Source organism: Elephantulus edwardii, unplaced genomic scaffold (assembly GCF_000299155.1).
Source record: "Elephantulus edwardii isolate Elephantulus edwardi_28Jun2011 unplaced genomic scaffold, EleEdw1.0 scaffold00284, whole genome shotgun sequence".
NCBI lineage: Eukaryota > Metazoa > Chordata > Mammalia > Macroscelidea > Macroscelididae > Elephantulus > Elephantulus edwardii.
The window spans coordinates 1,737,458-1,764,501 of record NW_006400034.1 but is presented as its reverse complement, the minus strand read 5'-3'; the positions used below and the strand labels follow the sequence as shown (position 1 = coordinate 1,764,501).

At 39.1% G+C, this 27,044-nt stretch overlaps 1 protein-coding gene across 1 annotated transcript; it reads left to right on the top strand.

Moving 5' to 3' along the window:
* Positions 1-6,452: 6,452 nt before the first annotated feature.
* LOC102866990 (olfactory receptor 10Q1-like) lies at positions 6,453-7,412 on the top strand. The gene has a single exon (XM_006900458.1). It carries the CDS (start codon positions 6,453-6,455, stop codon positions 7,410-7,412), a length of 960 nt encoding a protein of 319 aa, XP_006900520.1.
* Positions 7,413-27,044: the final 19,632 nt, after the last annotated feature.

Here is a 27,044-nt window from a genome sequence, read left to right as displayed (position 1 = left end):
ATGCAAAGGTATTTGACATTGTGGATCACAAGAAATTGTGGCTAACCTTAATGAGAATGCTTATGTGCTTATGTGAAACCTATACTCGGACCAGGACGCAGTCCTCAGAACAGAGCAAGGAAACACTGCATAGTCTAAAATCAAGAAAGAAGTATCTCAGGGATACATTCTCTTCCCGTACTTTTTCAATCTATATGTGGAGTATATGTCATTTGGGAGGAAGAATGTGGCATGAGGATTGCAGGAAGATGCAACCATAACCTGCATTATGCAGATGACACAATTTTGCTTTCTGAAACTGAGGAGGCCTTGAAGGTATTTGCTGCAGAAAATCAAAGACTGTAGTCTGCAAATATGGTTTGAAGCTCAACATCAAGAAAATGAAGATTCTCACCACTAGGCCAATTGACAGCATCATAATGTATGGAGAAGAGATTAAGATTGTTAACAATTTCAGCTTGCTTGGTTCCACAATTGACATTATCGACTCAAGCAGTCAGGAAATCAGAAGACGAATTGCCTTAGAGAAATCTGCTATCAGGGACCTCTCCAGAGTGTTTTGAAGAGCAATAGTGTCAGTCTAGAGACTAGAGTGAGCCTGATCAGGCCATGTCTTCATAATTACCTGTTATGCATGAGACAGCTGGACAATGACCAAAGATGACCGAAAAAGAATTGATGCCTTTGAGTTATGGAGCTGGAGAAGAGTACTTAACATGCCACAGGCTGCCAAGAAATCTAACAGTTAGGTCTTGGAGTGGGTGAAACCAAACTGCTCCTTGAAGGGGCAAAGATTTTGAAACTACGTCTCCCATACTTTGGTCATGTTGCCACAGGGACCAGTCCTTGGAGAATTATATCATGCTTAGAATGGTGGAGGGACAGGGAAAGAGAGGAAGACCTCCAGATGAGATGGATTGACATAGTACCTGGGATAATGAGGCTAGGTGTGTCAGAGACAGTGATATTGGCCCAGGATAGAGCTGAGTTCAGAGTTTTTTATGTATAGGGTTGCTATGAATCATAGTCGACTCTATGGCACACAAGTGGTAAGAAGTTGTACTGCAATCCCAAAGACATGCAGTTTGAATCCACCAGGGTCCCTGCAGGAGAGGCATAGATAATCTCCTTCTGTGCAATTAGTAGCCTCTCAAAACCCACCAAAAGTTCAGCTGTGAGTATGTTCCGACCTGACAGCACAAAACAATAATAACAACAACAACTACTACTTAATGATGGTGTCCTCCAACCATATATTCAAAGCAGTATGGTTACTGCCATCTTTGAGATGGGCACCGCTGCCTCTTTCCTGATAGAAGTGGCCAAGGAACGCTCACTGCCAAGGAAGGAGTCGGTATTGGCTCACGGCAACCTTCTGCCAAGTTTCTGAGTCTAAATCTGTCTGGAAGGAAACCGGCATATGTTTGTCCTTCATAGCAGTTGATAGATTTAAACCACTGACTTTTTAATTAGCAACTCAACACCACGCCGCACCACTAGGACGTCTACCCAGGTCAAAATCCCATTCGTGAGAGATGTGGTTGCTATGCGATGTTTCTCCTGCCCCCATTTCCTTTGGCCATGATGACACTATTGGAAACTGGTTGATCTCATGTCATAAAGCCCTACGATGGTGCAAATGCAGAGCATAGAAACTTGTTCTTCAGCAGCTCTTTTGGAAATAAAAGGCTGACTCAGAGAAAATGTCTGTTACAAACATTTACATTCAATCAAACTCTCACCCATTAGCCAGATTAAAAAATGCTGAACTGGTCATATACTCCATTTGCACCAGTGGACAGGTTGTTTCAAGGTGAGTGGCCAAATGAGTTGAATTTGAATGACAGAAACAATTACTCTGGTTGAAAACTTGAGCACAAGGGAAATGTTCACTGTGCCACACATCTTGAATAATAAACCTAAGAGCAAAGATGACATTTATTCATATATTTCATGAAAAGCTTGGGAGAAATGTATTAGTCTCACGAACACTTATTTGGCTCAAGCATGAAATGTAAAATGTTTTGTCACTGAGTTTAGTCCCCACATTTCACCTAACTATGCCTCAAACATTTCCACATCAAGGGGGGAAAACAAACCACAATCAAATGGTGTCCTTGTGATAAGAAGCTTCCCTGCAATCCCAAAAGCACGTGGGTCGGATCCACCAGCTGCTCCACAGGAGAAGAATGGGCAATCTCCTCCCATTCAATTCACTGTCTTTGAAAACACACTGGAGGGTCAGTAGGGGCCAAATCCAACTTGATGGCACATAACAACAACAGTGAGGGTCACATGTGTCCTGGCTGCTGATATTTAAGAACATATGTAGGATCTTTGAAATAATCCTCAAATGAACACTCAAAATTATTTGAAGAGACAATACAATATGGCTACAGAAAGAGAACATAATCATTGGAAGTGAAAGTAGTCTTCTTAAGAAATAGATTATTGTATTTATGGGTTTTCAGTCAATCACAGACTCACCTCGAGTTTGATAAAAACCTCCCTGTAACCACACTATATGGCATGCCGTGGCAGACCCCAGGCTGTTCATGCTCTAGGTCTTGTCTTATCTACAGGTAAGGCACAATTTTAGTGAATTTTAGCCACTCCCTTGCAAATACACTGTTGTTCATTTTATATTTACACCTTGACAATGTTGCTGTTAAGTGCCATAGAGTTGCAGGTGACTCATAGTGACCCTATGAATGAAAGTCCTCAACACTTGTGTGACTTTCATCCTTTCTCCAGGTTCATAGGGTTTCTGGAGGCAAGCTAATACAGAAAAAAAAATGTAAATGTTTTCCTGATTCAAGTCTATCTTATATGATTTTCACAATGTATAATTGTAATTCTTTTAATGAATTTTTCATTTTGCTGTATTCCTCTTCCCTTTGGCTTTTTATATTTTTATTGAGGATTGGGCAACACAACTGAAAGGCCTTGGAGGAAACTACTCTAGAGGAACCTCATCCTCTACACTGGGAAAGATAAGGATGAAAGGGTATATACTCGAGGGAAATTAACCATCTCAGGAAAAAAAGAGGGGAGGACATACAGTCATACTGGATAAAATGACAAGCATGTTCTGTGTTGTAAGCATTTCATCCTCATAAATTCCCTATAAAGCTTCATATCACTTTATCAGATATAGAGACCCAAGTCTTTTACCAAGTAACATCAACAGGCCACTCTATATATTGAATCCGAGCACTCACATACCTGACCCTCTAGCAGGTTTTCAGAGACACTAAATCACACAGGAGGGGATTACCCATTGTTCTCTCATGGAGCACCGGGTGAATTCAAACTGCCTACCTTCGGGTTGGCAGCACAATTCTCTATCCACTAGGCCATCAGAGCTCCCTTGTCAAATAACATAGCCAACTGGAAATTTAAATTGGGTTTTAAACTCACTGAGTACAAAATATGTAAGATTGACACTTTACTGTCTTTGCTTCTCAATACTAATCTAAAATATTCAAGGACGAAGAAAAGTTTTCAATATACTCTATAATATCTAACAGCTGCTCCATAGTAGAAAATATGAGAAATTTTCTTCCATGAGACTTGTTGCCTCTGAAAACACATGGGAGGGTCAGCTATGAGGTGGTTCTGACTCGACAATACATAACATGTGATTGTAAAATAATAGTGTGTGTGTGTATGTATATATATACATACATATATATATAATATTCTATTTATGTCTGGATTGATCTATGTACTTTTATAACATTAAATAATTTATGAAAAGAAAATTTATATCTCACAATTATCTACATTTATTTATTTATTTATTCATTCATTTATTCATTTATTTATTTATTCATTCATTCATTCATTCATTCGTTTATTTATTTGATGCTGTTTGGTGTTGTGTTGTTTACCTTCAAGTTGGAGCCAACTTATAGCTGACCTTCCAGTGGATTTTTCAGAGGCAATTAATCACACAAGAGGAGATTGCCCATTCTCCCACGGAGCAGCTAGTGAATTTGAACTGCATGCCTTGGGGCTTGTAGTGCTGTTCTTACCACTAGACCACAAGAACTACACACACACACACACACACACACACATACACACGTTGTTGTATATGTATGCATGGAACACCTTCCAGTAAATTCTCTATGAGTGATTACTTGCGTCCTAGTATGCTAGATCTATAATGCTACAGTATATAAAATCATTGTGGTGCATTGTAATGTCTTGTGATACAAGATTGACTCTTTCATAGAAGGTTTCTCTTTTCCTCTGTTTATTCTTCTCTTTTCATCTACTAGAAACTTTGACATGAAGTCAATAATTGATACATTATTTTTAGACACTTAACACTTTATAATATTAATGTTATCTATCTAGACCCATATATGCAAAGTTTAGTAGTTTTCACTAGATAGTTCCTAATTGTTACTTATTAAGCTTATATACTGGCATATCATTTCATATTTATTCATTGACTCATTTGGGTTGTCCTTGTTTTGTGAAAAGGTGTATTTCTAACCCATACTGATAAAAAAAGTATAAGAGGAAGAGGAGGAAGAAGGAAGTAGACTCTATTAGCCAGAGTATAAACTATATTATTGCCTTAATCATTTGATTCATTCATTAGCCTCTATATATGAAGTCAGTGTTTCCTTTGAGTCTATATCAGCTAAGTTCACATTACCTTCAATCAAATAAATGCTTCCTTGCATGTATTATGTATAAAATTCAGTTCTAGCTTTTTAACATGGAGTGAAAATTGAAATTCAATCTTAATATAAAATTCTTCAATATTTTATCATTTTCCCTCCTAGCCTGTCTGGACTACATCTTATTCTACTTGAAATAATCAACACTTAAAATTATCAAGTATTTTTACAAACATTTAATACTTGTTCTCATTAAAACACTACATATTAATATTTTGTCATACATATTAAAATTCATTTTATTAAAACTATTTTTATTAAAATTCATTTTTATAAAAATTAATATAAGTAGCATATTTGGAAGCTCTGGTGGCCTAATGCTAAGAGGCCATTCCGTAACCCCAAAGGTATGCAGTTCAAATCTGCCAGTTGCTGTACAGGGGTAATCACCTCCTGTGTGATTAACTGCCTCTGAAAACCCCCTGGAGGGTCAGCTATAAGTTGATGCTGACTCTGCGGGACTCAATGACAACATAAGCAGATTTGGGGAAATCCAACTAACGTATAAGTGTATACCTCAAATTGTGGTTGTATGAATATAGACTAGGTAACTATTTCTTGGTTCAGAATAACATTGGCTTCATTAGTATTCTATGCAAGAGGGAAGAAAGAGCATTGGTTAATATAGGAAACAAACTAAGGTAAGACTAGTCAAGAGGCACTCTACTAAGATCCATTTGGAACAGACCACCAGAATATATGTTTAGTCCTAAAGTTTTCCATTACTTCTGTTGTGTTTTCAGTTATCAAATATTCTGTATCTTTTTATGCCTTCTTGCATCAGAAATATGATAAATCACAATGCTAGACTAAAGTAATGCCAGTCTTTCCTGTATCACTGTGTTTCACACTTGGTTGGATTGTGTTTCTTATGTGAATGTGAGCTCTGTCTTAAATAGAGCACAAACCCATTTATATAGTTTTATAATTTTTATACAATCATTCATACACACTATGTTTCATTCATGTATGAAAAATGTTAAAGTGGTACTTGAAAAGACAGGGTAATAATAGGCATAAATCAATGGTACTAATTATGTCAAATATAATGCATATGAATGAGTGTACAAAACACGATATATAGTTGTTGTTGTTGTTGTTGTTGTTGTTGTTGTTTGGCAAGTCCAATATTTCATTTTATCAGTTTATTTGCTTGTTCACAATTCTTTTGTCTTCTAGCTTTGCTCTCTGAACTACATTACTATAAAGAAACTTTATTAAGGCATTCTAGGTTACTATGTTATTTATTTCTGCATTATCTGGGTATAGTCCTTATTGGTGAATTTATTAATGGGAAAAACAAATCAAGCTGTACATTTCAGATTTGCAAATTTCTCTACCTGTGGATTATACTGCAGTATGAATCTCTACCAAAAATTTATTGATCTACTTTTAAAAATTAAACTTCATAATAACCATTTAGTCTAATTATACATAAGCCCAAGAATTAGATTCTGTCAACATGGATTAGAAATGTCAGAATGAAATTCTTCTTTAATGCCTCTTTCACTAGGAACTTGGACATGCCTTTCTCACTAGGAGCTTCTACAGGCAAATATCCATGCTGTTCAGGAAGATTTCCAAGGAAAAATGTACCTTAACTTCTGTTGGTGGTTCATCCCAACCCTCTGTGATTGGAAACAAGAAGCCAAACAGTTCACAGCAAAATCAGATTTTAGATGACAGCTTTTGGTCAGGCAATTGAGCAACTCAAATAGTGGATATCCAAGCACTTTCCATTGTTCTTCGGGAGAAATGTTTGCATGGGCCTCTGTCCTCAACCAGTCGGGCCCCACGGAGTTCGTATTCCGCGTGTTCACTCCTGTCCCGGAGTTCCAAGCCCTCCTCTTCCTTCTGTTCCTTCTCCTCTACTTGATGATCCTTTGTGGAAACATGGCCATCATCTGGGTGGTGTGCACGCACAGCTCGCTCCGCACCCCCATGTACTTCTTCCTGTCCAACCTGTCCTTCCTTGAGATCTGCTACACCTCGGTGGTGGTGCCCCTGATGCTCTCCAACATTTTTGGGGCCCAGAAGCCCATCCCCCTGGCTGGCTGTGGGGCCCAAATGTTCTTTTTTGTCACCCTGGGCAGCACGGATTGCTTCCTCCTGGCAGTCATGGCTTATGACCGCTACGTGGCCATCTGCCACCCCCTGCACTACACCCTCATCATGACCCAGAAGCTGTGCGTCCAGATGGTGGTTGGGAGCCTGGGCCTGGCCCTCTTCCTCTCCTTGCAGCTCACCGCCCTCATCTTCACGCTGCCCTTCTGTGGGCGCCGCAGGGAGATCAACCACTTCCTGTGTGACGTCCCTCCAGTCCTGCGCCTGGCCTGTGCGGACATCCACGTGCACCAGGCCGTCCTCTACGTGGTGGGCATCCTGGTGCTGACCGTGCCCTTCGTCCTCATCTGTGTCTCCTACGTGTTCATCACGCTGGCCATCCTGCGCATCCGCTCTGCAGAGGGTCGCAAACGCGCCTTCTCCACCTGCTCCTCGCACCTCACCGTGGTCTTGCTGCAGTACGGCTGCTGCAGCCTGGTCTACCTGCGTCCCCGCTCCAGCACCTCGGAGGACGAGGATCGCCAAATCGCGCTGGTCTACACCTTCGTCACCCCCCTGCTCAATCCCTTGATTTACACTCTTCGAAACAAGGATGTCAAAGGCGCTCTGAAGAATGCCATTAGCCTCAAAGCAACTTCTGACGCCCATTGAGGCTTTAGGGAGCCAGGGGCGGGTGCCAGTCATTGTCATAAAAGTCAACTCTTTAAAAGAGATATAGGATTAGGTATTACTGTCATGACAGGAGTCCAGAACGAAGGCTGCATGGTGGAGTGGACTTAGGGGAAGGGACTGTATAACAATGAAAGAATTTTTCTTTTACATTTCAAAGAGAAGAATGAACTGGAAGGGAGGGGTGGGCAGGGAGGAAAAAAATGCAACAATGAATGTATGGAAATCCAAAATCTCTGTAAATTTTCATTAATAAATAAAAATAATTAAAAAATAAAAAATCTTTAAAAAATGAACTCTACAGTAAATATGGAATTGCATTGTTGTTATTGTGTACTATCGAGTCAGAAGCAACTCATCGCTGACCCGCTGGTGGGTTTGCAGAGACAGTTTTCAGAGCAGACTGCCCATCCTTCTCACAGGAGCAGCTGGTGGCCTTGAACCTTCTCCCTTTGAGATTGCAGCACAGCTTCTTGCCACTAGGCCACCAGAGCTCCTTGGAGTTGCATTTTTTTCCCCTCTCTTTCACACTTGATCTTTCTGTTCTTCCATATTTGTTCCAATCAGCCCTCACTGGCCAGAAGTGCTTTAACTTAGATATGATCCTAATGTACTCATTATTAAAAGCCTTTGTGTCAAGCCCTGACCCATGGACGCTCCCTTCACATTGGAAGGAAGTGTCGCTTTGACCTGTTTCTTTCCTGTATCTGGTTTCAGATAAAGTCATTCGCTGTCGACCACAGGAATTCACAGAGTCTTCCTGATCTGATTTTCAGAAACAGACCCCTGGGCTTCTTCCTGTCACAGCCCGTTTTAGCCTGGAATCTCCACTGATACCTGTTCTGTATCACAGCAACACACAAGTCTCCACAGTGATGGCAGTCGGTGAGGTGATTCACCAGGAATCAAACCCAGGTCTCACACGTGGAAGGCACAAACTCTGCCAAGGAATGAACCACCAACGCCTTCTTTAAATCTACTTAGCCCCGAATGGGAAAAGTTCACAGTAACTGCTCTATCAGGAGACCTCTCAATGTGCTATAAACAAGAATTGATCCTTCTGCAAAAGGCAATGATATTCATTTACCCCATGGACGATATCCATTTAAGACGAGATATTCATAAAGATATATTCTACTCAAAGAAATCTATTTTATTACTGCTTTATATATTAAAGGTTATCAGAGACAATAAGATTGGCACAGGTTAGAGCAGGGTTTTAGGGCTGTTGTACATAGGGTCACAATGAGTAGCGGGCAACTAGACGGCACATAACAATAATATATTGCAAAAATATCACCTGCCAGTTCATTACAACACTGATATAACCTTTCTCCATGTCATTAGGCCAAATAGACCAAAAGACCTTGAAAATATAAATGTAATAATTTTTAGAAGATTTTTAAAAGATTATTCAATGCATCGACTTCCTCCATTGTACACCTACCACCTGGTCACCCCTTTATCCTCTGTCATTTTGCCATTCCAAGAAAAGACAGAAATTAGCCATGAGACAGAAATATGGCTCAGTACATATGATATACAATATGATCTGCAAACACTGTGTCAGAGAAGGAAAACTCAATATTTTCCATTCACAGAGGGTGGTAGGAAAAATGGTTAGATTGCTCCCAGCCAAAGGTGGGAAACATGGAGACCCAAAGAATAAGGCAAGTTCCCGGAGTTCAAACTCATTCAGTTTCATTGTATTTGCTGTGCTAGGAGCTCTGGTGGCTTGGTGGCAAAGACTTGTGCTCCCAATGCAAAGGCACACAGTTCGAATCCACCAGCTACTCTTCAAGAGAAAATTGGACAGCCCCTTCTAGTGTGATTTACTACCTCTACAAACCTACTGGAGGGCCAGCTACAGGGCAGTTCCAACTGGAGGGTATTTATCACATGGTTTATCTCTCATCATTTCCTGCACCTTCCTAGTGGCTGCTGTTTGTAAAATCTATCCAGCAGGTGACACTTGGGCTCCTGTCACTTAACATGGCCCTGAAGCACTATGGGTTGTTACTTCTTCAGTGACTCCAAATAAACTTCAAGTAGGATTAACTTTCCTCTCTGATATTCAAAGCCGACATGGTATCGCTTAAACACTGTAGAATAATGAGATGAAGAATCATCGAAGGACATTCTCACCAGAAATTTCTGTCCCAGAACAGCTGGGTCAGGTGAGGGTCCTGATCCTGCCCATAAAACTGATCTTAGTGAGTGGTTCCAGGAAATGGATTGCAAAAATGATCTCAGAAATTAGGATAACCTTTCTGGATGTCATTTGAAAATATTCCTCATATTTAATCTAATCTATAAACATGACCTCAGGAAATTAAAAGTGAATCAAGATAGAACCGAAAATATAAGATGGTTTATTACATTTATACAAAAAAAATTTCAATCTAATTGTCCTACATACCTATAGGAGACTGAAAATAAATTTAAAATGATATTTAATAATAAAGGGTGATATTTACAATAACAAATGGAGGTTACAGAAGCAAGTACAAACCTGGACTTACAGCAGATGTTACTGACTTTGTAACAACCCAAGCATATGCATATAATGAAGACTAGAAATACAGCAGAAATGTAAATTGCTGAAAGTGGTTTGTAGAAATATGGATGGGTGGATGGATGGATGGATGGATGGATGGATGGATGGATGCATGCATGCATGCATGGATGGATGGATGGATGGATGGATGCATGGATGGATGTTGTTGTTAGGTGCTGCCAAGTTAGCCCTATGAACAGATCTGAACCTGTACCATCCTGTGTCATTCTCACCATCTCTTACATACTCGAACCCATTTCTGCAGTCCTGTGTCAATGAACCTGGTTGAGTCTTCCTCTCCTTTGCCATTTTTTCACCTCTTGAGGCATTACATTGCTCTCCAAGGAATAACCTTTCCTAGCAACATGCTCAAAGTATGAGAGAGGAAGCTTTCCCATCTTTGCTTCCAAGGAGCACTCTGGGTTCACCTTCTCCAAGACATATCTGTTCCTTTGACAATTCACAGAATTGTGAATAGGTAGGGATTCTTTCTTTTTTTTTCTCTCTTTCTTTCTCTCTTTCTTTCTTTTTTTTTTTCTTTCTCTCTTTCTTCTTTCCTTCATTTAAGCATTCTTTTATTCTCAAGTAAGGGGTTTTTTTTATTACTCTTATAATCAGGAAAATTATTTCTACAAGAAATCTGATTTATCTGGTACATAAATGAACTTATTATTGCAGAAAGCACCCTCCACTTCACTTCACATTGCTTCTAGATATACTCATTCATTGCCATTGAATCTGAACCAATATAATAGTGGACACTCTACTGGTTTTCAGAGGTTATAAATTACATAGAAGGCGGTTGCCCATCTAGCTCTCACCTCACTGAGGAGAGATTAAAACCACCAGAAAGGTATTCTCATACGGTTAGCAGCACAATTTGGTAATGACTCTGCCACCAGGGCTCTGGGATCCTAGAATGTTGTTGTTAGGTGCCCTTAAGTGGAGTACACTCACAGTGAACCTATGAACAAGAGATCCGAACCCTGTCCTAGCCTGGGCCACCCTCATCATCTCTGGCACACTTGAGCCCATTGCAGCAGTCAGCCAATCCATCCGGTTGAGGATCTTCTATTCTTTCGCCAACCCTCCACCTTTCTAAGCAAGGTACAGACCCTCTTAATAGCATGCCCACAGGATGTAAGGTGAAGCTTTGTCATCTTTGCCTCAAATGATCACTCTGGCTCCACTCTCACCAAGGCATTCTTTTGGCCCATGGGATATTCAGTACTCTTCTCCAACACCACAACCAACTCAAAAGTATTAGTTCTCTGTCATCTGGCTTCATTGTCCAACATTCAGATACCTAGCAAGTGAATGAAAAGATCATAACTTAAATCAGACACTCCTTAATCTTCAAACTGGCATCATTGTCCTTCAGTAATTATGAGAGGTCAGTGAGCACAGACTTGCCCTATGTGATAGCCGCAAGAAATAACTGAGACAAACAGGTTGCGTGTAAGCACATCCAACAGAAAGGCCCATCAAAACATAAATAATCCTTTACATACACACACCGTGATAAGCATTGTGTAAAATGCTTTATAAAACATTGTAAAAACAGTTATAAACATAATCAAACATTTTAAAAACAATTTTAGGAAGGAAAGTTATACAATGGCATTCACATGCTCCTGTCTTTCTTAGGTGTGCCTGAGTACACACTCAAAACTTAGTCAAGAGAGTAACAGTTCAAAGATATCCGGGGTGACTTATAAGAAAGGTCTACCAATCAACTTTCAAAAGGTCACCGCCATTGAAAACTCAGTGGAGCTCAATTCTATTCCAGAATACATAATCACCATGAGTTGGAATCAACTATATAGCACCTGGTTTTCTGAGTTTTTTAGTTCTTTAGTTTCAGGAAGCTCTGGTGGTCTAGTGGGTAAGGAGTTGAAATGCTAACCTAAAGATCTGAACCCTCAAGGTGCTCTGTGGGATAAAGATGGGCAGTCTACTTCCATGCAATTTACAGCTGACATTTACCTACTGAAGGGTCAGCTATGAGTGAGTTCCAATTAGGCAGCAAAGAGAGAGATCTCTAATTTCACAAAGCATATTAAAAAAACCCATAAAAATCCAAAACGATGACTATTTAGAATTCAAGTTGCAGAAAGAAGATAGTGAATTGTTACTCTGTTTGGAAGAAGACATTGAATGTTTGATGGATCCTTTCTGTCTAAATTACTAAGCTACCTCAACCACCCTTCCTGTGAAAGATGAGTTTTCCTTCCTAGTAAAAAGTGGTGTAAAGTAAGAGTGAACTCTGGTGGTTTTAGTGGTAAAGAGTTGCACTGCACATGGTTCAAATCTACGAGCTGCCCCAAGGCAGAAAGATGAGCAATCACCTCCCAGGGAATTTACAGCCTCAGAAAACCCACTGGGGGGTCGGCTGGGAGTAGGCTTGACTTCATGCTACATAACAACGTTGGGAGGGTGGTTTAACAAAATGACAGTATTCTGGGATTAGAGCATCGAATGTGTTATTAGTGCATCATGAGGCAAATTATCAGACTGAAATGTTAATGACTGGTATTTCCTTTGAGGGGACAGCATGCAATGAGATCAGAACCTAGTAGTCAGAGTTCTAATTAGGCTATATCGCAGTTATGTGACATCAGAACTTACAGACTACTGGAGGTTTCCTCCTTCTTCCCCCCGAGCATCTCAACATATTTTGAAATACAAAATTAGCAAAAAAGCTGTTGTTATTAAGTCTATTCTTACTCATCGCAACCTTAGTGCTACAGAGGAGAACTAGAACTTGAGTGTGACCGTTACAGAAGCACACTGTCATACATTTCCCCCACAGCACTCTGGATGTATTTGAATTACCAAGCTAAGTTAGTAAACTGTGTGCACTGCCCAGAGACTGGCTAAAAGATACACGTTGTTATTCTGCATCCTTGAGTCACATATGATTTCATAGTGACTCTCTGAACCACAGATCTGAACCCTGTTCTATCCTGGGCCATCCTCCTCAGCTCTGACACATCTAAGCCCACTTTGGAAGTCACTGTGTCAATCCACCTGGTTGAGAGACTTCATTTCTTTCGCCAGCCCTCACATTTCCAAACTTGATGTCTCTTTCCAAGGAACAGCTTCTCCAAACAGCACTCTCAAAGTGTGAGAGACAAAGCTCCACCACCCTTGCCTCCAAGGAGCACACTGGCCACTCTTTCTCTAAGACATATGTGTTTTTGTTCTTGTGGCAATCCATGGCAGTCTAGTACTCTTCAACAGCACAGCTGAAAGGCATCAATTCTTCTGTCATCCTTATTCGCTGTCCAACTTTCAGATATATAGCAAGTGATTGAAAAGCCCTGGCCTGAGTCAGGTGCACCTTAGTCTTCAGACTGACATCAGTGCTCTTCAGTATTTTGGAGAGGTCACTGACAGGAGACTTTCTTTTAAGTCAACTCTAATTCATAGGAGCCCTATGGACAATAGATGAAAATCTTGCTCAATCCTGCACTGTCTTCACAATCTCAGCTGCCCTTAAGTCCATTGTTGTAGTCACTACACCAATTCATCTTATTGAAGGCCTTGTTCTCTGCTTTTCCAAGCACAATGTCCTTTCCTAAGGATGCATGCCTTCTGATAACTTTCCCAAAACATGTGAGACAAATTTTCACCATGTTTATCTCTAAGGAGCACTATGGGTGCACTTCTTTCCAAGTATGTATATTTGGTTTTTTGGAAGTCCCTGTTATAGTCACTATTCTTCATCAAAATAGTGATAGATTAGATGATAGATAGATAGACAGACAGAAATATAGATAGATGAAAATATAGTCAATGGACAAGAACAAACACTCCATAGAAAAGGAAATACAAGGTACCATAAGTATTGGAATATATATCCACAAACCCACTCATAATTAAATACACTGGACTTTTTAATAAATGAGATTAATTTTAGCTTACAGGACTGAGAATTTTGTTATCACTCATGTCTTATATAGACAAAGATGTAAAGAGACAGAGACATTTGTTTTTTCCCAATAAAAATTAAAAAAAAAAAAAAGAGAGAGAGAGACAGAGACACAGCTACCGTTTCAAGTGTATCCTGAATACAGTATATTTCTAGGGAACCACTTGGAACTATCTATTTCAAAACTTAATTGCGAATGATCTTATAACCTAAAACATAATACTTTTCAGTCTCTCTACTACAGAACTATCAGAAAAGGTGCATAAAGAGAGGTAGAACCATTCCAGTTCTCCATTATAATTGGTAATTGATAAATTCAGAATTTTTAATACAAAAACGATAAAAGAAACTCCTATCCATTATGCAGCCATAAAAGATGCAGTCTGTCTATATACACTGGCATGGAAAGTTATCCACTGTGAAGTACAAAGAGAAGTATCGAGAAGAGCAAGCCACAGGAGGTCTCCAACCCAGCAGGGAGGAGTATTCCCTCGTCACATGCTGTGGGAATTGCCAAAGCATGGCAAGAATAAATTGAAGAGTTACTTTCAGTCAGTTTTATGACTGCCTTTATATTCTCCGCACTGCACCGTCTGACGGCCTGCACCTGGGGTGTCCTCCATCTCCCACTTCTACGTCTCTGGTGTATCTTACTGCTCGGCAGCACCGGGAAGAGGAGCTGGATGCAGAACAGAAGACAGCGTGAGTCCTCAAACTCTGCTGGGCATCTGCCTGTCTGTCACCGTGTGATGTCTCCAAGTGCGGACTGAAAAATAATGACTTCTCAACATCTTCCTTCCTAATTATGAATATTTTTTTTCTTTTGGCTAACTTTAATCCCAAAAGTGAATGCACAAAAAAGATGACTCTTGAGGAAATATCAACGACTTGCCAACAATAGTCAAGCTAATATAACACAATCTAGCAAAAGTAGGTGTAAATTCGACAACCTTTTCTGTAGGTCTGTATGAGCTCTATAATCCAAGTATGCACAGAATGTTTCGCCTGCCAATACCAAGGCATCCCATACAAAGTACCCGGGAGCAAAGGACATATTTCAAACCAAAGAAAGTGCAACAGTGCTATTGGCCACAAAATTCATTATTCTTACAGGTAGTATAAATAGCACATTTAATTGTAAACTAAAAGATTGAGTCCACCCAGGGTCACATTGAAAGAAAAGACATGGTAATCTACTTCCAAACATCCTGGGGGGTGTTACTCTATTCTGGAATGCACAAGCTCACCAGGAATCAGAATCCTGACCCATCGACCATATATGCCACCACACAGATAGAATAATGGAATAATTTAATAAAATGGAATGAATCGTGAGATAAGCTAATGAAAATTAGGTAAGGTGTCCGCTACAGACAATGCCTTCTTTGACAATATTCTCCAAGATGATATTCTTTGAACTATCTCTTGATAAGGAGGAGTGATGCGTGTCTAAATGTGGAGATTTGAGTGCTAATGGGTGATATTGTCACCATTCTTTCACTCACACCCAATGATCAAATTGTGCAGTTTGAGTTTTCTGGTTATAAAACTTTCAAACTTCAAAAACACTGCTGTAAGGACTCTAATGGGCAATTACAACTAACACACACCACCCCCAAACAAGAACAAGAAAGCTAAGAATATATTCCCATCAAGGTCTGAGTAATTGTCTCTGGTTCTTCAGTATTATGAACAACTACGCTTGCAGTAATACATTTCATTGTATTTCTTTGTTTCTACCTTAGTTTCCATTTCTTCTTTCCTCCTCTACTTCATTGTCCTGTGTTTACACATTCCAAATAAATCTTAATGACTAATTCTTACCTTAGAAATAAACCAGTATAAAATAAAAGGGAAAAGGGGGGGGAAAAATCCTACCTTGGGCTTTACTTTAGTAGACCCTGCTGAAACAGCAGTTTGAAGTGTAAACTTACAAATTTACCTCACAGATAAATTACAAAAACAACGATTCTGGTTCCACTCATATTTTCTTCCTATCTATCCTAAGACATAAGTTGGTAGATCAATTGATAAGTAGGTAGATAGGTAGGTGGGAAAGCAGATATAATAACTTGCCATTTCTTCCTTCCCTATCTTCAAAATTATTTAAATATCAGTTTATTCAACCAGTTTTATACTATTTAAATAATTAATAACTAATCTGTAGAGTGAGTTATTTCTTGCTGGGTTAAAGGGGAAGTGATGACTGTTCCTGGTGTTATTAGAAAAAGAAATAAGTAACAGTTGCCTTATTGCTGATTCTGACCCCATGAGTTAAAAGATAGAATTGTATTCCATAGGATTTTCAATAGCCATGACACCTCAGAAGCAGATCACCACAACTGTGGCCCACTGCACCTCTGGGGAGATTGAAACTTCCAACTTTCCAGGAAGCACTTAAATGCTTAACTATTTTTACCAACTGGGACGCCCTGTGACAAGCAGCTATGCTGTGTTCTGAGGCATTGAAAGAAGGGATGTACTGATTTGGGCTGAGAAGAAACAGATGCAAACATCTATTGATAATCTAAACATGGAATACATGAAGCATAAATCTAGAAAAGGTGCAAGTTGTCAGAAATGAAATGGAACATGTAAAGATAAATATGCCAGGCACTAGTGAACTGAGATAGACAAATACTGGCCACCTTGAACCAGAAAATCATATGATTTATTATGGAAGGCAAGCAAATCCAGGGCAGCATCTGTTTGTTGAAACATGTCAACTGTTATCAATTCCTGGGGTCTTTTTTTTTTTCCAGGTCCTTCAGAGCAGCCTGTACTTCCTCCTTCATCACCATTGTCTCTTGATCATATGTTGTTTTATTAAATTCTTCTGTGTCTACCAATTCTTTTTGGTACAGTGACTTTGTACACTCCTTCCATCTTCTTATAATACTTCTTGGATCATTCAATATTCTGCCCATAGCATCCTTAAGCATTGCAACTCGTGCCTTGACTTTGTTCTTTATTTCCTTTAGCTTAAGAAATGCTGGACAAGTTTGGTTCTTTTGATTTTCCAACTCCAGCTCCCTGTGCATTTCACTATAATACTTCTCTCTGTCTTCCTGAGCTGCCCTTTGAAATCTTCTAGTCAGTTCCTTAACGTCTTGATTTCTTCCATTTGCTTTGATTTCACAGTGCTCTAGTGAAATAGAGTCTGTTCTGACACCCATTTTGGTCTTTTCTTCTTCGTCTGTCTTTATAACAACCTTTCAGATTTTTCATGGATGATATTCTTGATATCCCCAGCTTATCTGGTCTTCCTTCTCTTGGCACCAGCAGTTAGGAAATCAAAAGATGAATGGCTCTGGGAAAATCTGCAGTCAGGAAACACTCCAGAGTAACAAGAGGCAACAATGTCAGTCTAGACATTAAGGTGTGCCTGATCCAGGTCACGGTCTTCACAATTATTTCCTATGCATCAGAGAGCTGGACAACAACTAAAGATGACAGAAGAATTGATGCCTTTGAGTTGTGGTATTATAGAGGTCTTGACTGCCAAGAAAACAAATGAGTCTGTCTTGGAGAGGGTAAAACCAAGTTTCTCCTTAGAGGCTAGGATTTTAAAGCTCAGTTTCACATAGTTTGGGCACATGGCCAGGAGAGACAAGTCCTTGGAGAAGGACATCACGTTTGGAAGGGTGGAGAGACAGAACTGCATATAGGAGACCCCCAGAGGTGATGGACTGATACAATAACTGGGGCAATGGAGTTGGTGTGTCAGAATTAGTGAGACTGGCTCAGGAGGGTGCAGGTTAGTTCAGAGCTGTTGTACATAGGGTCAGTATGGGACACAGGCGATTTGATGGCATTTTACTATAACAACAACACCTGCAGAAAATGGAAACAGGATCCACATCTCACACTATACACAAAAATCAACTCAAAGTGGTTCAGAGATCTAGGTGTAAAGTTCAAAGCGGTAAGAGACAAAAGGGGACCCTAGCTTAAAGCAAAAATAAGTTGGCAAATATAGCCAGAAATGCAAAACCAGGAGAGGATAACATCAACAAATGAGACCTTCTAAAAATTAATTTCTTGTGTGCATAAAACCTTTTCCCAATAGAGTGAAAAGAAAACCTGACTGGGAAAAACATTTGGAAATGACATCTCAAACAAAGATTTCATAACAAAAGTTTACAGACTACTACAGGGCTTCCACAAGAAAAATATTTATAATTCAATAACAAAATGGGCAAAAGACATGGAAAGGCTTTTCACAAAGGGTGAAGATGGCCATGAAGTGTTAAAAATCACTGGCAATCAAAGACGTGCAAACCAAACCCACATGAGATACCATCTCACCTCAGTAGCAGTGGCAAAGTTTAGCAGGAAAGCAAGCAACAAATGCTGGAAAAGATGTGGAGAGATTAGAACTCTCATGCACTGCTGGTGGGATTGTAAAATGGAACAACCACTCTGGAAGGCAAGTTGGCATTTCCTCAAAAATTTAAACTTATAAATTCCATGTTGTTTTTAGGTGCCATCAAGTAGATTACAACTCATAGCAACCCTCTGAACAAAAGATCTTACTACCCTGTGCCATCCTCACACTTTCTAGAAATTCCATATAAGCTAGCTATTCTACTTCTAGAAATATATTCCAAGGAAATTAAAACTGAGACAAGAACAGAGACATGTACACATATAACCATAGCAGCATTATTCACAATAGCAAGAAAATTGACTCAATTCAAATGTCCATCAGCAAATGAATGGATTGAGAAATCATGGTACGTTCACACATTGGAATACCACGCAGCACTAAGGAATAGCGACTTTGTAAAATACTATATAATATGGGAGAGTCTAAAGAGCATTATGCTGAAGTAACTCAATCTTATGCAACAAGAAATACTGTGTATGACCATTACTTTTAAAATAGAAGGATAACTAGTTAGATGTGTATAAATGTCCAAAAGGGAAAAGGAAAGGGGGGGGGGGTAGAAAAAGGGAAATGTGGAAATCATTAGGATAGCAAAGTTACTAGGCAGATGAGGAAGTTGAAGAAATAAAAAAAAGATTCAATGGGTATTCCAAGCAACAAAGTAAAACAGGAATAGATCAATAGTAATTAATTATATGAATTACAATGTATATGAATGACTATATGACATACAATGTAAATGAAAGATTCTATGAAACAATGTAAATGAATTTAGTATATAAACTGAGGGGGAAAGTTTAAGACTTTATAATGGGAAGGTGTTCCTTTGATATGAACTTTTGAAAAAAAATAAATGCATTCAATTATAGGAGATTAGTGAGAACAGTATAATACACTCATGTAATGAAATGTATTAAAAATTCTTTAGAAAAATATCTATCCTGAAGTACAATGCTATAAGTGATAGCATACAAGGAAAACTTGTTAATGTAACTATTATCCAAATATATGTAACAATTGCTAAAGCCAAAAATGAAGAAATGAGGACTACCACCATCTTTTAAAGTTTGTAACTGATGGAGCATTCAACCAAGAACACTAATAACTGGTAGCTGAAATGCAAAAGTTGGAACTGGCAGTCAGAAAATATGGACTTGGTGAAATGAGAGTGGAGATTGAATGACAGAATTTTGTATAATCAATTCTTTATTCATTTCAAAGATCTTCTTAAAAATATAACCATAAATAGCAACTATGTACAAGGACCTCAACTGGTAGATGACAGAAGAATCATATTGACTACATCTGTGGAAAAAAATCAATGGAGAAGCTCAAGATCAGCAGTCTAAATAAGGCCAAGGACTGACTGTGGAACAGACCACTAATTATTCATGTGCTGTTCAAATTGAAGTGGAAGGAAATTAAAATAAATCCACAAGAAGCAATGTTCAACCTTGCATCTATCCCGCTTGAATTTAAAAATAATCTCAAGGATGGATTTGATGCACTGAACATGAATCACCCAAAACTAAGTGAGTTGTGAGGGCATCAAGGATATCACCTATTAAGAAAGCAAAAAGTCACTGCAAAGACCAGGGAGGAAGAGGAATAAAAGTAATATCAGAAGGAACCTAGAAAATTACACTAAAATGTGGAGAGGCCAAAATGAAGGGAAGAATTGCTGAAGTAAGAGTCCTGAACAGATGTCAGAGGCAGCTCAAGAAGACAAAGCAAATATTATAACAAAATGAGCAAAGAACTGGAGTTAGAAAATCAAATGGGGATTACCCTCTTAGCATTTCTCAAACTGAAGGAAGTACAGATTCAAGCCTCAAATTACAATACTGGAATATTCTATGCAGTCAATGGAAAAAGTATTTAATGATGTAAGAAGCATAAAAAAAAAGATGAAAGGAATATACTGAGTCACCATATCAAAAAGAATTGGTCACCACTGAATCAGGAAGTAGAATATAATCAAGAACCAGTTGCAATGAATGAAGTTCAAGCCACACTGAAGACACTGGCTTAAAAAAAAAAGAGGCCACAAGAATTAATGGACTACCAATTGATGTGTTTACAGATGCAGCCCCAGACAGGTTCATAAATCTGTGCTAAGAAATTTGGAAGATAGCTAGCTACCTGGCCAAATGACTAGAAGAGATCTGCATTTGTTTCCATTTAAAAAAAAATCCAACAGAATATGGAAATTATCAAACAGTACTATTAAGAGCACATGCAAGTAAAATCTTGCTGAAGATTACTCAAAAACAGATGGAACAATGCACTCACAAGGAATCCCAGTTGGTTTCAGAAGAGGCCATGATGAAAGGATTATGCTTACATCAGATAGAGTTTGGCTGAACGTAGATTACCAGAAAGATACTTACTTGTGTTTTATTGACTGTTCGAAGGCATTTTTTACTGCATAGATCATAAAAATTATGACTAACATTGAGAAGAATGGGAATTCCAGTATGCTTAATTGTTTTCATGCAAAATCTATACATAGACCAAGAAATAGTTGTCTAGATAAAGGAAAGAAAAATTGCATAGTTTAAAATCAGCAAAGGTGTGTGTCCAAGTTGTATCCTTTCTCTATAGGTACTCAAGCCTATTCCATTTGTACGCTGAACAAAACATCTAAGAACCTGGACTATATGAAGAAGAATATGACATCAAGATGAGAAGACTCATCTACAATTTGCATTATTTAGACGGCACAATCTTGCTTGCAGAAAGTGAAAAGGACTTTAACAACCTGCTGCAGAATATCAAAGACTACAGCCTTTATATTTTTTTTCAATTTTTATTTTATTATTTTTGTGTGAGTGTACCGTCAAATCAGATCTGACTGGTGCAGGAGGAGATTGTCCCTCCTTCCCCAGCAGAGCATCTGGTGGATTCGAACCGTGCGCCTCTGGGGTTGTAGTTGCAGCTCCTTACTACTCTAGTAGCATGGGTTACATTTCAACATCAAAAAACCAATATCCTCAACACAGGACCAATAGGCAACGTCATGACCGACAGAAGAATGATTTAAGATGCTAACAATTTCCTATTACCTGGATCCACAATCAAAATCCATGGCCGTAGCAGCCAAAACTAGTCTTTTCGACTGCAGATGCAGTCTGGAGACATAATTCCTAGTGAAGAAACAAATCTTTAGATATTCCTCTTCTCTAGAAGCAGCTTTGGTGGCACAGTGGTTAATTACTTGGCTTCTAAAAACAAGGTCAAGGGTTTAAGACCACGAGCTGCTCCACATATGAAAGATGGGGCAATCTACATTTTAAACTCCACGGAGTAGTTTCACCATTTTCACACATAGATGCTATAAGTTGAAATTGACTTAATGGTAGCATGTTGTTGACAAGTTTCTCCTATTAGCCATTCAAAGGGAAAAGCAATATAGAATAAGTGATGGTCAGGATATCCTGGTTATGGTAATGAATGTTATAAAAAAATTGCTATGAATGACTGATTGAAACACTCGTACATTTTGTAAACTTTCATTGATATCTCAATATTAAAAATGGGAATCAGAGAAGGAACTCTCAAAATGCTTATTTCCATCTCACTAGAACATAAGGCACATACTATAAACAAAACTTGTTATCAAGAGAAATCATCAACTAAATTGAAAATAGGAAATCAAAAGTAAGAGCAACACCTGCAGATGAAACAAACAAAGCTCCCTATTCCTGATTTGCCTTGCCAGAAATGGAATGTGAAAATTATTACCTTTCTGGAGGGAAACTCTTTTGGGATATTATCCCAAGGGATCCAGAAAGGGCTTAATGCCCCATGGGAACACACCGTGATGACTCTCCTAATTCTGATACTTGGAGGGAAGGAGTGTAATCCAATTTTGAAAACAAGTCTAAGTGGTCCTCAGTCCCCCACCTGCTACTCTGTTAGGAGCTGGGAAAGTGTCTGGGTCTGGACTCCACTAATTTCCTGGGCTCTAATTTCCTCCACTCAAAAGTGAGCCTTTCAGTCTTTAACACTGCTGTGCACCAGACTTGGAAGCAGGAGTGTCATCCACTTCCTAAACCACATGCCTCAAGTAACTCTATGAACTTGGAGAAATGATAATAATTATAGAAAGACATCAGGTCTTTTGTTCATGGAGTCGCTATGAGTCATGCTTGACTCAATGGCAATCAACAACAATAGCATATGCCAGGTAGAAGCTGCCTCAGGGACTGAGCACAATTTTTGCAGAAGGACTAGTGGGTGGGAGAGATAGACCAGGAAGGCAAGAGGAGAACACAGTAGCCCTTTCTGGTCAAGCACAAATCAACCCAAGGGATGACAACTACAGGATCCTCTGAAGCCAGTCTGTGTCTTGCCCTGAGGTTTAGATACAGAGGCTGAACAGTTCCTGACCTTGTTTTCATTTTGCTCCAGAATTTCCGTCCTGTGGATATTTCTCTTTCATCTACATCAAGCTTCTCAAGACCAACAAGACTTCAAATTTTCTGCTTCAATCTCCAGCGCTCTTCCTTTTTCCAGAATCCCAAGGCAGAGCTTCTCTCTGAAATTTTCATAGAAAGAAAACAAATTTGGGGGCATTACTATTTTAAGAGAAAAGTGGGTTTTGAGAAAGTGAAAAAGTGGCAGATGGCAATATTTTTGTTGTTATTGTAGTAATTGTTAAGTACTTTTAGGGAGACTATGGCTCATAGTGACCTTATGAACAGCAGGAGGGTAAAAAGATAGTATTAATCTTCTATACTATCTTTTTATACTACTTTTATATTCTTTTTATACTACTTTTAACAGTATTAATCCCTGCCCTTGAGTAATAACTTGATATCACTTGCAGCCTTTAGGTCATCTTTAAATTTAAAAAGAAGTATACTTTGATACTGAAGACTCACTTTCAAGTATTAAAAAGCCAAGTGAAGTCCAAGTTAATACTTCAATTTCACATGCAATTAAAATTCTGTGTCTTCCGCCTCAATCTAAGTCTGATATACAGCTTGGAGTTACCAGGGGGGCTGCAATGGCATAGTCCACAGGGCACGGCTAACCCAAAGGCCACATCTCTCTGCCAGTCCAATCTGATTCGATCACACCCAACAAGGGGTACAGGGGAGGACATACACAACCAATTGTCTTCAGTTCTTTGTAGTATCTCTTATGTTTTACCCTTGATTTGAATTTTTGTTCTTAATTTGAAATCTATTTGATTTTAACCTGGTTTACCAAATTCACCTCTTACCAACCATCCCTTCTCCAAGTATCCCAACATCCATCCTATTCCACCCACAGCTCCAACAGGAAACATTCAGGGCTCTGCTTTCACACATAGCATAATAGCTAGAGTCCTGGGTCTATAACCAAGAATCTCCAGGTATATCCAACTCTACAGTTAATTCACTATGTGATGAGTCTGTTTCTTGTTCTGTAATATAATAATTGGTCCAATACATATAAAGTGTTCCATAGCAGCAAGTGTCATATAAATATGTTTATGTTAAATAAGATGTTCAGAAAGAGATGCTTGAGAGTTGAAATAAGAGCATATTGACAGTAGTTGTTGTGGAAGATTGTTTTCTTGCCACTTCTTTATCAAGAGGTTAATCTACGGCCTCCCCTCAGGCCTGGAAGCCTATAAGGATGGTGGTGCTACATTTCCAAGGCTGTGTTAGATAAAGCAGCACGTCTTCCACCTGACTCGCTCTCTCAAATACGCACCTTTGGAGCCCTGGATAAACAGGGAGGAAATCCCAATACCCTGAAGAGTCCATGCTGAATAGACCACACTGATATGACAACATATAGTTTGGGTGTAGATGACCAAGGGCTTCTGCTGTTTCAGCCCATATATCCTACAAATCTCTGCATCATCCCAGCCCAGACACTCAAAATATGAATGAGTGAGGCCTAAGATTAACCCACTGTTAGTTACAAAGACAAATAGAGGAGCCTCCAAGTGAGAGTTACCTAATTAAACCCAGTACAGTCCTAGGTAATACTGTGAAAGTTAACATTAAGATGACCATTATTATTTTAAGTCATATGCTTTAGAATGTTTCCTCACACAGTAATATATAACAGAACAATAGGGATCATGGGATAGAGTGATTATCCTACATCTATATTGTTTTAATGTCTTACAATGAAAAATCTCCAAAAATTTTTGATTTGATGATTTACAATTCAATGCTTTAATGTTTTACAATTTAATGCTTTAATGAGTATCTATCATTGGGGCAGGGGGTACATTGTAACAGAGAATGTTATTTTTATTTTAGAAAAATAACCAATCTTACCTATTAAATCATAACGCTTCACATGATTTCTGAATTTTCTTGATTTTATAAGAATTCACTAAGGGTATTCTTTTTTTTCTGGTCCTGTACTTTTTCAAGTTCTATATACTTGATTGTGCTTATGTGAAACCTATACTTGGACAGGGAGGCAGTCATCAGAACAGAGCAAAGAAGCACTTCATGGTTCAAAATTGGGGAGAGTGTGCATCAAGGTTATGTCCTATCTCCATATCTTTTCAATCTATATGTAAAATAGATTATCCAGGAGGCTGGGCTCTATGAAGAGAAATGTAGCGTAAGAATTGTAAGTAGATTCATCAACAATCTGTGTTATGCAGATGACACAACCCTGCTTACTGAAACTGAGAAGGAGCTGAAGTGTTTGCTGAAGAAGGTCAAGGACTGCAGCCTTCAATGTGGATTGAAGCTCAACATCAAGAAAACAATGATTCTCACCACTGGGCCAATTGGCATCATTATGATAGATGGTGAAGAGACTGAGATTGTTGACAGCCTCAGTTTGTTTGGCTCTACAATCAATACTCTTTGATACCAGCAGCTGGGAAATTGAAAGATGAATTGCATTGGGAAATTCTGCTGTCAGAGACCTCTCCAAAATACTGAAGAGAAATTATGTCAGTCTGGAGACTAAGGTGCACCTGACACAGGTCATGGTCTTTGCAATTATTTGCTATGCGTCAGAGAGCTGGACAACTGACAAGGGATAATAGAAGGAGAGTTGATGCATTTGAGCTATGGTGCTGGAGAAGAGTGTTGAATATACCACGGACTGCTAGGAGAACAAACAAGTTTGTCCTGGAGAGGGTGAAGCCAGGCTGCTCCTTGGAGGCAAGGATTCTGAAGCTTCATCTGACGTAGGTTGGACATGTTGCAGGGTGGGATCAGTCCTTGGAGAGGGACGTCTTGCTTGGAAGGGTGGAGGAACAGTGCAGGAGAAGAAGACCCTCAACAAGATAGATTGATTCAGTTACTATTAGAATTCAAGAAATGATTGCTTGTTGCTGTGTACCATCAAGTCAGAACCAACCCACAGTTGACTCTACAGCAGGTTTTCAGAGGGAGTATATATAGCAGGGGAGGAGACTGTCTATCTTTCTCCTGTGAAGCAGCTCGTGGACTCAAACCATGTGCCTTTAGTATTATCATAAAGATAGACAAATAGATTAATGAAACCGGAGTGGGGTGTAATTTTCTAGAATTGGTATTTCCTGATAACATGTCCAAAGTACTCAGTAAGTATTATTCCACAAAGTAATCAAGCTAAAAGATATTAATGAACCTGAACTCATAAAGCTAAGAAGCAACAGACTGAACAACTGTGGTGTCAATCACAAGCTCTTTAAACAACACAAATACCTCTATCACCGCCAAAAGAAACTGACACGTTCAGAAAAAATTTGCATTGTACTAAATATTTGAAAAATGGCAATCAAGATGGATTCTGTAGAGTTGCTTCACCTCATTCTGAAGTCTTCAAGCGATTTGTGCAGACACGAACAAAGACTGAAACACAAAGCCAAGTCTCTTGGCCACCAATGTCCACTTTATTCTATATCCTTTCCTGAACATATTCCTCTACTGTTTTCTAAAATATCAGTCACGTGTCCTTAAAAGGAAAGTTTCTAGAGTTCAGAAGCTGCATTGCATTCCATTTAGGCATTTTACTTTCTCATACTAAATTCTACACCCACACTAAATTATAATATGCATTGCACACGCTGGCACATTTTTAAAAAGTTGCCACTGAGTCAGTTCCAACTCATGGCAATTCCATTTACTGTTGCTATTGTTGTTGTTGTTGTTGTTGTTGTTAGGTGCTGTTGAGTCAAGTATGACTCACAGCAACCGTATGATGAACACTGTCCCATCCTGGGCCTTCCTCATCATTTCTGACATACCCAAGCCCAATGCAGCAGTCACTGGGGGCAATCCAACTGGTTGAGGATCTTCGATGTACAGGAGCCCCAAAACAAATGTTATCAATATCTTTCTAGTGCCACAGACCGGACTTTTACTTTTTCTCATCAGACGGAAGGAAGAAGTGTATTTTCTATAAATTTCAGGTTGAATGCTTTACGTACAGTAGGCAGTCAACCAGAGTTGACAACAGTATCTACTGAGACTCAGAGCTCACGGTCTGGCTTAGTGGACTCCCTACTCTATCATTTGATTACTGCCCTTGGGAAAATGATTCCATCCTTTAAGTCTCCAATGCTTCATCTACTTATAAGTCAGAGATCATAAGTGAACATGGCTACTTGGAATTGCTCTAGTAATGTCATCAGAGAATTTCTGTAGCAAAATTGTCACATTCTTAGAAGACGACCAATGTCTAATAAATATCAGTTACTACCTGGACCAATTGGCAGCATCAGGATGGATGGCGAAGAGATTGAGATTGTACACAGCTTTAGTGTGCTTGGCTCCA